General features: G+C 37.0%; 1 protein-coding gene across 8 annotated transcripts in view; it reads left to right on the forward strand.

Moving 5' to 3' along the window:
* The window catches only part of Mctp (multiple C2 domain and transmembrane region protein), a 690,267-nt gene that overhangs the window by 520,362 nt on the left and 154,126 nt on the right, over positions 1 to 15,779 (forward strand). For all 8 annotated transcript variants that reach the window (XM_090373448.1, XM_090373456.1, XM_090373439.1 and 5 more), the window contains one exon: positions 2,375 to 2,449. In XM_090373448.1, the coding sequence (XP_090229574.1) occupies positions 2,375 to 2,449 (75 nt within the window). The remainder of the gene's footprint in view (positions 1 to 2,374; positions 2,450 to 15,779) is intronic.

The raw sequence follows: 15,779 nt of genomic DNA on the forward strand, positions 1-15,779 counted from the left end.
GCCTGTGGATAATATTCCTCCTATTTTCGCTAATTAGAATCGCTGTTTAATAGAATTAAAATTCAATTCACAAACGTGATCACAAAGACCGGCGCTTACTGCACATCGTATAAGGAACAGTACTTTACTATGTTGAGTTCGTCGTAACGTGATTTGATTGTACAGTGAATCAAATCTCAAATGTAAAGCGGGGATCCATTGTATTTTTACCTATTTATGTGAAACTTTGGATAATTGGGGTAGCCGCTTAATCGGGCCAAAATGCACTAGTCCCGATGTGTCCCAAATAACTGGAATGGACTGTATATAGAAAAATAATTATACATTTTTAATTAGTTCAATTAAAAACTTTATCTGGGGACAGTGGTGAAGTTGTTGGAGTGGCACATATGAAAAGAACGCATTAAAGGAAGAAATTGTACAGTAAAAATTGATATGGATTTTATATCCCTGGTTATTATAGTTGACTTCATTGGTGCCAATCCCTTCACTGCTTCTCGTATTCTGTCTTTTTCCTTTATTATTGTGTTCACTGTTAACACTGACAAATCTAAATTCTGCGCGATACTTGTTCATGTTTGACCATTTTCAAACATCCTTATTTTAATTTTCTGATCCGAATTGATCGCTTTCTTTTTTTTTTTTTGATAGATTTAATAGTACCGCTGTCAATAATCTCTTAGTTGGCACCTTGATAACAGTCAAAATGAAATTTTATGTAAAGAATTGCACAGGGTTAAGGCAAGCTCACTATTATCACCCCATGCGAGCTCACATTTTACTAAAACACATATCTGGAGGTCACTACCATAAAACAATTTGCACATTCTAGGTTATTGGACTTTTCTGTTACTGCTATTCATTATAAATGGGTAGTAAACTCGATCGTATTACATTTGCAATAATACCATTAGCTGGAATTCTGTGGGATTTTACGTTATGGTGAAATGTGTGTCCCCTTCACTGAAATCTTCAGCCATATAAAAAAAAAAAACCTAAATAAATTTTAAAAATCTTCTCATCATTCCTATTTTTAAGCTTGTGACTCCATATCCTGCTTGTGCAATTTGTGTGTGCCATGATTGTCTTTATTGATTGCTTATCATTATTATTCTGTTTTAAATTTTACAATCCTAAAAAATAAAAATTGAGTGAAAAAAAAATTAACGCAAGCCCGAAGTTGTGCAAGTCAGGGACTTACTACAGTACAGTATACCTAATAATGTTCAGCAACCTACGTAAAAAATATGGTGAAAGATAAAAAACTTACCATGCACTATTCGCGTGTCCAATACGATGCTTCCCTTTATTTTTTACGATGTCGCGTATAGTTTGGTCACCAACATTATAATGGTTCATTAGAGATTTAACGGATGCACCGTTTTCAAACATTTGAATAATTTCAAGTTTGTTTAATTGAAAGCACAACTCGTTTGTGTTTACCCATCATTTTCTTATTTCTGAACAAAAAAATTTTTCCATTATCCCTGACATAAATAGCGAAACAATTTTTCTCTTTGTGGTGCGACAAACAGAACAATTGAAGAGACGCACTAAAACAAACTAAACATTTCTTCTCTCTCTCTCTCTTTTTTTTTTGCGTCGGGTGTGAAGATGGTGGGGATTGCAAGATAATTTCCCAATGATGACTTTATAACGCCCTGCTTTTCGCTTATTTACAATTTGCAAAACATCTGTGTATTCCTATTCTAGTTATTACTTGAATTTTATGATTTCTGGTTGGTTTTTTTAATTTGGAGTTTTGAAGTGTCCCAGATAAACTGATTCCGGTAAATCGAAAGTCTGCTGTTATTTCATTGCATTTTATGCCTTCTTGGTAGAAGGCTGAAGGGTACGTTGGATTGTACAACAGTAAATTTGTATTGTAGTACATCATTTAGAAATGTGAACTAGACTTTTGGCTATAATGCACTGGAGGAACACTCTGGTACACTTTTGTCAAATATATATTAATAAGACAACACAATTGTATTGTATGTATCATTACAAAACTAGAGGTGGGGTATGGTGGGGTAAACTAGAGGTGGGGTATGGTGTCAGCTGCGTTCCCAGCAGTCAATTTGAGATGAGCTACAAAGACTACAAAGTATCATTGTGTGTAAACAGTAAATATCTCTCGCATGTGCGCGCTCGCACCTAAATTAAGTGAAAATAATTGACCTAGGTGGACCATAGGAGTACGAATAAAAATGGAAGATACTGAAACAAATCTACTCAGTCCCATAATAAATCATAGTTTATGAATTTTATTTATGTTTTAACTTTACATGTTTTAAAATACTATCTTTTAATAATTATAGTTATATGGAAGTTTCTATTTTATACCATTTTTTAAAATTTATCTTTTATGCAGCTCAGAGCAAGCATAGTTACACTCAATCCCAAAGAGACAAAGTATATGCAAAAAGACCAGAAGTTCAAGACTGCGGTTTGTATAATTTTCATTTATAGGTACATAATGAATTTAGAATTATGTTGATTAAGATTTTTTTTTTTTTAAAGAAAACTGTTTATACCCTAACATAAACACAGATATGAAAAGTTTACTAGCCATTTGACACAAATATTATCATTAGCCATATCTTGTAGTCATGTTGATTTAAATGAGATCACAGTCAATTCAAATACATGCTCTCTGTATTTCCATATTGCCAACTTCACTGTCTTTGAGTTGAGAGAAAAAGTAACCTCACCATGCCTTATTGTGCTTTTTTATTTATGAAGCATACTGGCTTGTTAATCTTTAAGGAAAGCATGCATTAATGAAGAATGTTTGAACATAAAACTAGATAGCATAATACGTATCACTGCATTTAGGAATCTATTAGATAGTGTAGTATTGACAATTAATTAAATAAATTTATTAATCTTATTAATTTCCATTGTTAATTTCAATAGCATACTCCGGGCTAGAGTAGCAAAGCAATGGGCACAAAGTAGCAGGAGTGCTGACTCGGGGGAGAACCGAGTGGGGGGGGGGGCAATTCTCCAATGGATCACAGCCTAAAAAAATGTGCCACTTGTGAAATGTTTGCAGAACTTTCTGGAACAGGACATGATCTAGCCAAGAAAGATGTCTTTGTGTGCTAGGTGCAGAGTGTCAAGAAATTGGGCACCAGCTCAGCATTCTGATGAGCACTTATTGAGCATTTGAAGTGTTGGGTGGATGCCCTTGAAGCTATTAAAATGAAGGACCATTAGGCTCTCAGCTGCCAAACTCAATGCCAGAGCTCTCTTTTGCATCAGTCAACACAGAGACAATCTCCAAGGCAGAATGCACTGGTCCACAGGAGTTATTGTTGGTGACTATTGTCAGGGAGATGGGTAATATATTGTGCAAAAAGGATAGGTGGAATAGGACCAGAGTATGTCTGCCAGGGGCAAAAGTTGATGTTGTCGAATAGATAGTCTTTTAAGGGTACAAAGGATATATTGTATACGTTGGCACTAATGAAATTAAGAGTAGGAGATCTGCAGATTTACTTAACAAGTAGAGGTCAATATTGAAAAGAAGCTGTGAATTAGGGTTAAATTTGAACACATCTGAAATTTTGCCCAGACACGATAGGAGGGAGTATATGATTAGAGCCTTGTCAATCAATTCGGCTCTGCATGAATTGTGCAAGGCTCATGGGGTAGAATTTTCTCAGCGTGGTCTGTGCTTGTTAATAGGAGACTGCTTTTACAAGGATGGGACACACTTAAAGAGAACAAGTGCAAGAGTGTTTGCTGATTCTGTTGAGGCAGTGTTAGGTAGGTTGGAAAACTGCTAGCTTGGGGGGGGTGTTCACAGACTAAAAGGTTAATAGTAGCCACAGGCAGAGGTGAAAGTGATTCTTGCATGGAGGGTGGGATGTTGGGGCTTTCAGGGACTGGTGGGGGGAAGTCATGAAACAAATACATGGGCTGTGTTCAGGTAACCAAGAATATAAATAGGGCATGTATACTTGCATGTAGACCAATGCTAGAAGTATAGTAAATAAATTTGATGAATTTGAAGTGCTGGGAAAGACATCAATGGAAGATATTGTTGGGATATCAGAGACATACTGTCACATAGATATAAGCAGTGCAAAATTGGAATTTGGGGAGTACAATGTGTACAGAAAGGATAGGCAGGATAGGAAGTGAGAAGGGTTATGCTGTTAAGTAAGAAAAACATAAAATCTAAGGAAGTGCATCCAGTTGACATAGATGAACAGTGCAATGTTGAGTCAGTTTGGTGTGACATAAGCACTGGGAAAGCAAAAATGAGAGTAGGAGTGTGTTATAGTTCTTATGACTGTAATGAGTATAATGAACAATTGTACAGAGAAATAGAATGAGCCAGTAAATTAGATTGTCTTATAATGGGAGATTTTAACTTTCCAGATATTGACTGGAACTTTTGTTGTTGGTCACTTGCACACTAGCAAGACTTTTCTAGATTTATTGGAATTGCTACCTTCTGGTAAAAATGATCCTAAATATTCCAGGCAAGCTGATAGGTGTATGATGTGATCCTCATCATTCATGCAGAAAGCCTGTTCATGATCTTCTTTTGGCTTGAATGAAGCAGTTCACTTGTTTCTTCTTTTGCTCTTAATTCCAGTGCACCTCACATCCATATACTGAGGTCATTACTATTAGTTGCATTGAAGAATTTGTATGTGCAAATTTATTTTAGCAAGTTTTCAAATTGTCCCCTTCCCATTTTGGAATTTGATTATCGCAGCAACCTAAACTAGAAGGATGATTTTGACATTGTCAGAGACATTTCTACTGCCACAGTTGTACAAGGAAGCTTGAAATGTAACAAGTATCAAGTCATTCTTGGCATTTTAATAATTTCTGATAGTTTGTTTTTCTGGTCTGGTTGAGTTTTCTCTTTTGCCCAAAACTGCTGAGTTCAGAACTTCTCTTTCTGGTAAAGCTTTTTAAATATTCTTGACAGGAAAGTCCTGACAGCAGGGTCATTGTTATTAACAAAACTGTGACCCAATATTTTAGAAGAGGACAAAAAAGCAGAAAGTACACAGCAGTATCTTTTTGAAGCATTCAAGCTCAAGTTATGTCTAATAGGATATCCATAGAGAAATCCAGAGGCAGAAAAACATTAGGTAAACTAATGTTTAAAAGCATGTACTGATCAGTAACCCTATGGCTGCATTTTAATATATTTTGTATTTTTCTATAATATGTATTTTGCTAGTGGAATTTAATTTCTAATGCAGCGTGTACTTTATAAAACCTATTTCTGAAAAAGCTACTTTTTTACCTCATGTTTTTTTGGGTAGCAGGGAACCAATCCTGCTGTTTGTAAGAAAGAAACCTGTGTTTCACTTGTTTTGGCCTGAAAAATCTCCTGCTCACAAATTTCTGATCGCCAGCATTTTAAAACTGCAAAAATTGGCAACTATGCAGAAAAGACAAAAGTAATGGCCCAACAAGCTCTTTGTACTTTGGCAAGTGCATCATAAATATTATTTCTAACTTCAGTGCAGTATAGTATAAATTTTGTACATTAGTAATTCTTTGCATATCATAAAATATTATAATCATAAGTATAACAATAGTTTTTAATTATGGAGTATATGATTGGAGATACTATCCCTGAGCAAGATGATGAGGAACATACATTGATGAAATGGCTGAATCATGCTTACGCTGGGGTAAATGATGAAGATCCCTTCAGTCTGATTGAACTCTGTAATGCAGTCCAGTGAATAAAGAACAATAAATCTTCAGGGATGGATCTCATTCAAGGAAAGCTCATTAAACAAGTTCATCACCTGATACCAGGGATCCTTCTTGAAGTCTTCAATAGTTGCATGTGTGACAGGGTCTTTCCATCACCATGGAAAGATGCCTTATTAAAGCTGATATTAAAGGAACCATCTAGGCTAAAGAATGATCCATGATCTTATTGGCCTATTGCCCTCCTCCCTGGATTAGGAAAGGTGTTTGAAAAAATGCTGGCAAGACGGATTCCTGATTATACTGAAAGGGGGGAAAAAAAAAAAAAAACCCAACCTGTTTTGGCAGACAGTATGGGTTTAGTCCGGTCGTGGAACAGAAGGCGCGCTTTTGGCATTGCGGAACTGTATATTAGGCTTAAACAGTAATTATGTCCTTGGAATCTTTATTGACTTTGAGGGAGCTTTTGACTCCATTTAATGGAACAACTTTCTTATGATATTACAACTTGCAGGCTGTTCAACTAAGATCTTTAGGGTGGTAAAGGACAACTTCATGCCCCATACAGTGACTGTTAAGTCTTCAGTTGGTTCCATTGTATGAGAAGTGACCAGGGGATGCCCACATTTTTGGACCACTAATGTGGAACCTAGTTTTAGAGGACTGGTTGCATAGGGACTTTGAGCATACAGAGATGGTGGCATGTATTGATGATCTTGTGCTGCTTATTGAAGGAAATTCATGGATGCAACTAGAAACCAGGTCACAGCAGGTTTTGCTTGAACTTAATAACTGGTTTAGATTACATATCAGGACCTAAAACAAGGACAACTGTCATCAAGGGTAACTTTTTGGATAGAAGACCCCCAGTTGTGAGAATGAAGGGGGTTGATCCTAAAATCGGCAAGGCAATTAAAATATCTAGGTATTATGCTTGTTGGAGCTTTGACTTTCAACCTGCATGTTACATATCTATCAGAGAAGGTGAGGAATTTTATTGGGATGATTACTCAAATCACTAGGGTTGGCTGGGGAATAAAAGGTAAGGCACTGAACTTGCTATGTGTATTTATCCCCATAGTAACGTATGGTGCACCAATTTGGTTTGAGCATGTAAGTGGAAAAGTATTTACTAATAAGCTCAGTTCCATTCAAAGAGTAATGCTGCTTTGGATGTGCATGGCACGCAGAACTGTGTTGACCCCAGCTTTGCAGTTTGTGACTGGAACAGTGCCTATTGATCTGTATTTGGTTTATTGTGCGTTGGCCTACTCCATCCACCGTGGCATTCCCCGTTCGTTACTGAATATAGAAGTGGACATTTTGGCAGATCCCAGGAAAGAAAAGGCAAAAATCTGGGATGCTCTGGTAAATGTCGGGCAGGAGAATTCGAATGTTTGTGATAAAGGATGGATTACACAAATTTTTCGGAGATATAAGAAATACAGCCTCAATAAAGTTTAAATGATTTGCACCAAACTTACAAGCCATGTTCTTATTGACTAGTCATATTTCAGTTAATGCAAATTTGCACGATTTACAGGGATTGCTGAAAGATCTAGTTGTGTAATTGAGGCGAAAGGGAATTGTGGGAACATTATGTACAACTGTGAGGAGCACAGCGATCTAGTTGTTAGCATTAGTAGAGGCACATGATGCAAGAAAGCAAGCTTATACAGCATCAGCCAAAAGGGAAAAAAAAAAAAAATTCCCATTTCACTGATCCATTCATTCCAAATGTTTGTCTAGTTCTGCCTTGAATTTATTTAAGCAATCAACTTTGCACAACAACAGATGGAAGTTTGTTCCAGCAATCAACTACCCACTAGCTAAAGGCAAACTTCCACATATTTATTCTACAACTGCCTTTCCTCAGTTTGAATCTATGCTCCCTCAGGTTTGTAATCTGAGCAAGAGGAAGAATCCCATCAGCATTGAGCCTGCTCAATCCATTTAAGGCCTTATACACCTCAATCAGATTGCCTCGCAGGCGCCTAGTCTCCAGAAGCTGCAATTTGCAGAACTTAAGCCTTTCTTCATAAGAGCACAACTTTTTTCCCCTCACCAGTCTTGTTGCCCTTCTCTTTACTCGTTCTAGCATCTCTATATCCTTCCTAAAATGAGGCTTCCAGACCTGTGTGCAGTACTCAAGGTGTGGCCCGACTATCCCCTTAGACAAGGGGATAATCACCTCTTGGTCCCTGGCAGGTTGAATTGGTATCTCAGGTGAGTAATCTCAATTTTATGGCAGAAGGCTGCGAGATGATTCTAGTTGATGAACAGGAGAACAGATATAGCAGTTGCTGCAAAGGGTTGGAAACCCTTTGCAACTAATATAGCAGATAATACTAACAGATATAGCAGTTGCAAAGCATAATACTAACAGATGTAGCAGTTGCAAAGGGTTTCCAACCCTTTGCAACTGCTATATCTGTTAGGTGGAAGACTTGGATTGGTAATGCAGTATGGGTAATGCCAGATTACCTAAAGTTCTGTGGAATCATTCTGAAAGTCTTTGCTTTGGTGGAGTCATGAGTCTGCCATATCCAGAGCAACTCCAGCTCCTTATGCTGGCATTTCTGTTCTCAACAGCTCCTTGTGCTTCTGGCTTTCCAACAGACATCTGAACAGATGTAGCTCTTTGCGATGAAGTTTGTACTTTGTCTGAAATTTAATTATATGTATATTTATTTTTATGTAATTTGATTATTCTCAGTTTTTTTCATATGTATCTGTTTTGGTAGTTTTTCTCCTCCCTTTACTTGGCCAAACAGGAGAGGGAGTACATTATAGTACTGCTAAATTGTGTATATACATTCAAAATACTGATTAAGCCACCCACCACCCAAACCATAGCTTATGTGGGTTGACTCATCTCAATTCTAACTTTAGCTGTGTTTAAAACATTTTAACAACTAGAACAACTTTCAAAGTTTTAACACAACTCAATTTTTGGAGAGCAATCATGCCAATTGGTCCTAGTCACGAGGAATTAGACTTTGGACAATCATTGCACATCCCACCCACCCTAATGGACTAGTTTTCCATCCCTGCCACTGGGAGGTGGGCTCTACTATCTAACTTTTAACTGTTCTCTCCTTTTAAATACAGAAACAACAAGATTGTTAAAGGAAGTATATTTGCACCTTTCTATGAATGTGCTCCATAGGAATTGTTGTTCCAATCCTCCTAAAGACAATTCTAGTTGACTCCTAATGTCAACATAGCTGTTACACTGAAACATTATATGAGCTGATGTCTCCTCTTCTCCACAAGTACAATTTTCGATATCTTCTAGGCCTAGCTGGAAAAGCCTCTTTGCCAACCCATGGCTTGTTATTAGAAAGGCTGCATTTACCCTAAACTGCTGCCAGGGTTTCTTTCTCACCTCCAAGATATCTACTTTGGGTAAGAACATGTACGTTACTCACCCCTTCTCTGAGATCTTCCATCTCCTTTGCCAGACCTGTACCAATTCACTCAGAATTCTTTTCTTCTCTTCCTTGACATCTTGTCTTGTATACAGCCTTTCTTTATCTGGACATGAACTTATGTTCAAAATTTACCTCAAATTATTTCTAGTGCAACACAACAATGCTGATAAAAATGATTTGCAGATCTGCCTGTAATCTGCCAGAGAGCACTTGTAATGCCTGTGTTGAAACTGTTTGGCATGTTCTAGTAATGGATAAGAGAGCGAATCTTTGAGCTTGCATAATATACTTTTTTGACTACAGAATTTTTTATCCTGTGAACCCAAGCTATAGCATAGGAAATGAGGACAAATAGGCAATTGTACAGTAAATTCAGTGCTCAGCCCTTTATACCCCAATTAACCATTATCACTCTTAAGGTTGGCATATAGTGTCTGAATTTTTCCTTATAAATACGTGGCATATACTATAAAGTTGATTCACTCTCCTATACTCACACCTAGGTACCTGACAACAGCTTTATATCTTATGGACATTCCTGATGCCCTTACTAGTGGAGGCCTATTCATTCTTAAGTGACCCTTGTGCAACATTTGTGCACTATCTTGGTCTTTGAAATTTGTAATCTATGTACTTTAGTCCATTCCAGCAAATCGACTAGTACTTGTGCAGCATGGTCTTCAATCTGTGATCGTACATTGCCATAAACCGGTATTAGCATGTCATTGGCATACATTATCATATCAGTTCTAACATAGTTTTGTTTCAAAAATTTGTGTAGTATCATGCACCAAGCATGACGACTGATCACAGATCCCTGAGGACAACCTCTAACTACCTTTCTCACAATTTCTGTATACATTATTCTACCAATAACTTTCCTCTTACAAAAATACTGCTTAAATACAGAAAACATTATTTGAGCAAGTAATGCTCAAATAATGTTTTCTGGATAGGATCCCCTCCCACCGTAATCTGTCGAATGCATCGTGAAAGTTAATGAATATATCCAGAACGTACCACCCCTCATACTCTTGCATATACTTAACCATCTGGTAAATGGCATCCTCTAAGGACTTTCCCTTCTTATAACCAAACTGTTTATCAGAGGACATGTTTCTCTATATGCATAATCATTACATATGCATAATCATTGCATAATCAATACTCTATATGCATAATCATAATCAGTAGGGGCTAAAGGGATTATAACTCCCCTTATGATACAAATTTTTATACACGTTCATAGAGATTAAAGAAAATTGATAGAAACCTTCAAAAAACCTTTAAGTTAAAATTTAAATTTGTAAGAAGCATTTGTTACATTTTATACACTATTCGGTTCTGTTAAACCGAATAGTGTCCACATTTTATGCTGTTTGTTTGTTGTAAGCACATCAGCGACTTGGGCCATACTGCATCGTATATATTATGTCTGTGAATTGCGTGTTTTCTGTGGTCAATCTGCCTGCTTGCTGGACGAAAAATCCGAGTTTCCGGACGAAAAAACTTTGCTACTAGGGCTCACAAAACTGGTCAAAATCTTAATACCGGTATTTTTAATTTATAAAACCAGGATACTGGTATTAATACCGGCATTCCAAAAAAAAAAAAAAAAAAAAAAATTGATGACAATTAAGTGCAATAAAGTAAGGAAAAAACAAGCAATTACTTGAATTCACGTTTTAAATCAAACTTTTATTACAGTAATAAATATTCTAACAAAAATTATTAAACATACTGAAAACAAAAAATAATAATAAAAATAAGCATCCACACTACCTGTCCGAATAAAGTGAGCTCTTAAGAAACTCAATAGTGTTATCGTTTAAACTGGATCTAATTTTGGTAATTAGCGACAGAAAACGTCCTTTTGGATTCTGTGCTGGTTGGTGCTTTGTACTTAGTCGTAGACGAGTTGCAGTTTAACCCCTCACCCCTTATGTCCTCATGTTCAAAAAATCTTATTTCTTTTTTATCAAAAATAAAAAATATTTCCTTTTTGACTTTTTATGGCGCTATATAGATCAAACTTTTATTACAGTAATAAATATTCTAACAAAAATTATTAAACATACTGAAAACAAAAAATAATAATAAAAATAAGCATCCACACTACCTGTCCGAATAAAGTGAGCTCTTAGGTATTAACGAAAGAAAGGAAACTGACTGTTAAGCTTGGTGAGGAAACTAGATCTAAGTTGTGGAGAGTTTATGTATTAATTTTTATTTCCCTGTACCTTAGTATCGCCGTCGCCATCAATGGCCATTGTTAAGATTCCCCCCATACTTCTCCTTCAACCCATGCACGGTACTAAGTACTATAGGTTTTGATACCTTTCGTGTTTGGGGTTTTCATAAAAAAAAAAAAAAAAAAAAAAAAATCATGACAGTTAGTTGTGGTTTGAGATGCCAGACCCTTTTGAGAACTGATATCTCAATCAAGTCCAGCCCAGGGCATTTACCATCACTAAGGGAAACCACTGCATCATGCATTTCAATCTGCATGAAAGGCTCTTTGCTAGCCAGGCCTGAATAAGTCAAATGCTCCATGCGCAAGTTGGTCTGAAGCGTACCCTCAAGTGACGGGGAGTCCTGGTGGATGATCTTGTCCAAAATGGCATTAATAGTTTCCTCCCAAGCCATAGTCTCCGGGAAGTTGTTTTTCAAAATTGAGGTATAAGTTTCTGCTGGGTGTAGCTTTTCAGTAATTACCTTATGACAGGAGTGGCCAACTTAATTTGTGATGCGATCTTCTTTTTTCCTTCAAAATGTGCCGCGATCTGCCATCTCAGAAATTTCATTGCACGAGGTACACAAATTGAGAGATGACTGTATATTTAAAATTTGTCGTGATCGACCGAAATTAAATCCGCGATCGACTCGTTGGCCACCCCTGTTATATGGTAAACCCCAGGGTTCGTGTTCCATTGTTTTCTTTACTATTCTATCCCATGCTTTTCTTTTCAAATTGAGTTAAAATATCTTCTCCTGGCAGCTTTGTACAGTTCTGCAAGCTGAGCAGTCTCCTCTTTATTTCTATTGTTCCTTCTGGAATGCTGAAAGTCTCTTCTAGCTGATTTGAATTCAGTTCTCAACTCTGTTAGCTGTGTGGTCCACCATGGGACCACATTTAATCTCCTTTTCTTCTTAGCAAAGCTGGCATTACAAGCAGAAATTATTGCCCCAGTTGCTTCCTCCACCTGAGACGTGACAGGCAAATCAGCAAGGTCAACAATAAATTGTTCAGTTACAACTGACCTAAATTCTTGATTAAATTTGGTCCAGTTTTCATAGTTTATCTCATATCTTGGAAAGTTGTGGACATTTCTAATATGTGGAGAATCAAAGCCAAGCAGTATGTCAAATGTGCAGATGGGCTGCAAGAGTAGCTCATGGTGTATTGTCAATGATATATAGGAATTTTTCTAGCAGGGATAAGGAGATGATTATTCCCTTGTATAAGGCAATGGTCAGGCCACACCTAGAGTACTGTATACAGGCCTGGGGGCCTCATTTCAAGAAGGATGTAGAGCTGCTGGAACGAGTACAGAGAAGGGCAACAAGATTGGTGAATGAGACAAAGGGGTGCTCTTACGAAGAAAGGCTTAAGTTTTGCGAATTACAGTGTCTGGAAACTAGGCACCAGCGAGGTGATCTGATAGAGGTGTACAAAGCCTTGAATCGTTTGAGCATGCTCAATGCTGATGGGATTCTTCCTCTTGCTCAGAATAATCACCTGAGAGGGCATAAATTCAAATTGAGGAAAGACAGATGTAGGATAGATGTGCGGAAATTTGCCTTTAGCCAGCGGGTGGTTGGTAGGTGGAACAGACTTCCATCCCTTGTCGTGGAAGTTGATAGCCTAAATAAGTTTAAGGCTCAGCTGGACAGGTATTTCGAACGAACAGAGGGGTGAAGTGGAAGTGGTTATTTTTTATTTATTTATGTTACTTTTTTTTTTTTTTTGGCTGATGCTGCATAAGCTTGCTTTCTTGCATCAAATGCCTCTACTAATGCTAATGCTAATTACTCTGCTAATACATAGCCATTCATATGTCTTTGTTGTTACCAACAGTAAAGCAATTGGATGATATGCTCCAGGCTCACTCAGGTTCTTGTCAGGACTTTTGATAATCAATCTCAATAGTGCTGTTCCAGACACTTATTGTACATTTGTATTAGGACATCAGATCCCAACTGAAAAGCCTCTTCATTACCTTAACCTCTATTAAGTGAAGGCCCGGTTATGGGCGTCCTTTGCCTGTGCATAATATACTTTTTATAGCCTCTGAAACCTCATAGGAGAATGGTTGTTCTTCATGCCGGGACAGATATAAAGCATTACCTCTGACAATGCTTTGCTGCACTGCATTATACTCATTCATTTCAGAATCTCGAAACAGCTCACTCAGGACCACGTCTGTAGATTCATGCCAGTTTAATGTTTGAACATTTCTGTTACTCACAGTATAACAAACTTCATTAAAACTAACTTTATCAGTCACTAACTTAAAAATAGAACCCATGGGTCTCTCGATCCTTTTTCTTTAACATATTGCCTCCACGAGGCTTCCTTTGCCACACAAATGACTCTAATGTACTCTTTGCGTAATCGCCTATACTCTAAACTATATACATCACTGACAGGACGATAAAACTGAAACTGTTTCCTAACAGTCCACAATTCATGCCTCTCTAAATTTAAACCATTACTCTACTAATTTACAGGTCTTCTAAATTTCTTCCTTTGCATACTACCTCTAGAGGCAGTGTACAAAATACTTTGCAGTTTTTCTAAATGTTGAACATCACTCAAAGTACCCCAGTTCACATTATCGACCTGAGCACAAAAGGCCAAGTCGAATCTAACCCATTTGCAGCCTGTACTGCAAATTGCTCTAACTCCTTATCCTCTCGAGTAACATCAGTGCTTTTCAGGTCAAAGAGAATCACATTGTGATCACTAGTTGAGAAATCCTCAACCGCTTTCCAGTTTTCTATCCTACTATGAATTGCAACTGTGCACATTGTAAAGTCAGTAAAACTCTCCACATGTAGTGGAATATGTAGGCTGATGGCCCTCCACATTCAATATTTCCAATTCTGAAGCAGAAAGGAAGTCTTTGAGAATTTCACCTCTCTCATTAGTCTCCCTGCTGCCCCAGAACTTGAAATTTGAATTAGAATCAAGAGCTATAATAATATTATTAGGCAACAACAATTGACAAATATTTTCCAATTGATTCACATATAGTAACGAATGGGCCTGGTGTACTGGGGTCCATGGTTGAGGGGGGGAAAATAGATACGTACAATGATAACCCAGTTTAATGTAATGTAATAAAATATATAATAAGTAGCAGGCAGTAGCTTTCAAGACTAATGAGTCTCTTTTTCAACTGAAAAAAGAGTCGTTAGTCTTGAAATCTACTGCCTGCTACTTATTATTATATATTTTATTATATTACATTAAACTGGGTTATCATTATACGTATCTATTTTTTTTTATTTTTTTTTATTCACATATGGCTCGATTTCCTCTGAGGGTACATATATAGAGAGACAATACATAGAGACAAAGTACACTTTCTTATAGCTATCTATTATTTTGCAACATACTCTATTCTTATTTTGATAAATGAGTCAGCTTGGTAACCATCAAACTTATATTTATCAGTACGACTGCTCTTGGGTGTTCTCCATCAGACACTCCAATAACTTCTGGGATATCCTCTTATACTATCCACTACCTGATAAGGTTCCCAAACCAAAGATAAATCAATATCTCTTTACTCCATTTCATATGCCACTTGTGAAGCTATGCCTTTCGCTCTTTGTGCATTTATATGGACAATGGACAATTTTTCAGCCCTAATTAATCTTTTGTTTATATAACTCTAGACTTTTATATATTCTTGACATTTTCTATCCACTGCCGCACGGTTCATTGACCTATTCCTTAACTTACAATATTGCAAGTCGGATTTTCATTTTTATATGCGCACAGTCTTTGTAGGAGTGCCCAGTCTTGGAGTGTCCACATACAACTTCTCACTGATAATTTAAGCATTTATAGCATTGCATTACTGAGTAATTTATCGAAACTTATATGCCATCCAAAAAGCATAATCTCTCCTTTTTTTCTTATTACATTGCATACATTCAACTTAACCTCCAGCACCCAGTTCATCACATCACTGTTCTTGGATCTTGAGTGTTTAATGAGAATATTGACACTACCTCAATATTCTCATTAAACACTTTTTTGGATAGTTCATACTCTTTAGTTTTTTATCCATAGTTGATCCATCAATTCTTCCTGCTGTGTGCCAGTGTCATAGATCACAATCCTGGGATAAATTGTCCTTGGCACTCTAAACTTTAGTCCAACTTGTTGAATACGTGAACAACCTCTAATCTTGCTAATGTCATCATCCCCCTCTACCAGGACACCACAATTCCTGATAGTCCTAATAATATTCACTCTCACTTCCTTTAACAATGATCTTACTTCTTTTAGGACTTCTCTTTTCACCTCTTCACTAGTTTTAAACTTTTCATTGGCAGCTTTGATCAGGACAACCTTTGGACACTTCATTTCCTTAGATTTCTCTTGCACTACACTAGCATATGTAACTGGCGCCT

This window comes from Mastigoproctus giganteus, chromosome 1 (assembly GCF_048544385.1).
Source record: "Mastigoproctus giganteus isolate SK-2022 chromosome 1, ASM4854438v1, whole genome shotgun sequence".
NCBI lineage: Eukaryota > Metazoa > Arthropoda > Arachnida > Uropygi > Thelyphonidae > Mastigoproctus > Mastigoproctus giganteus.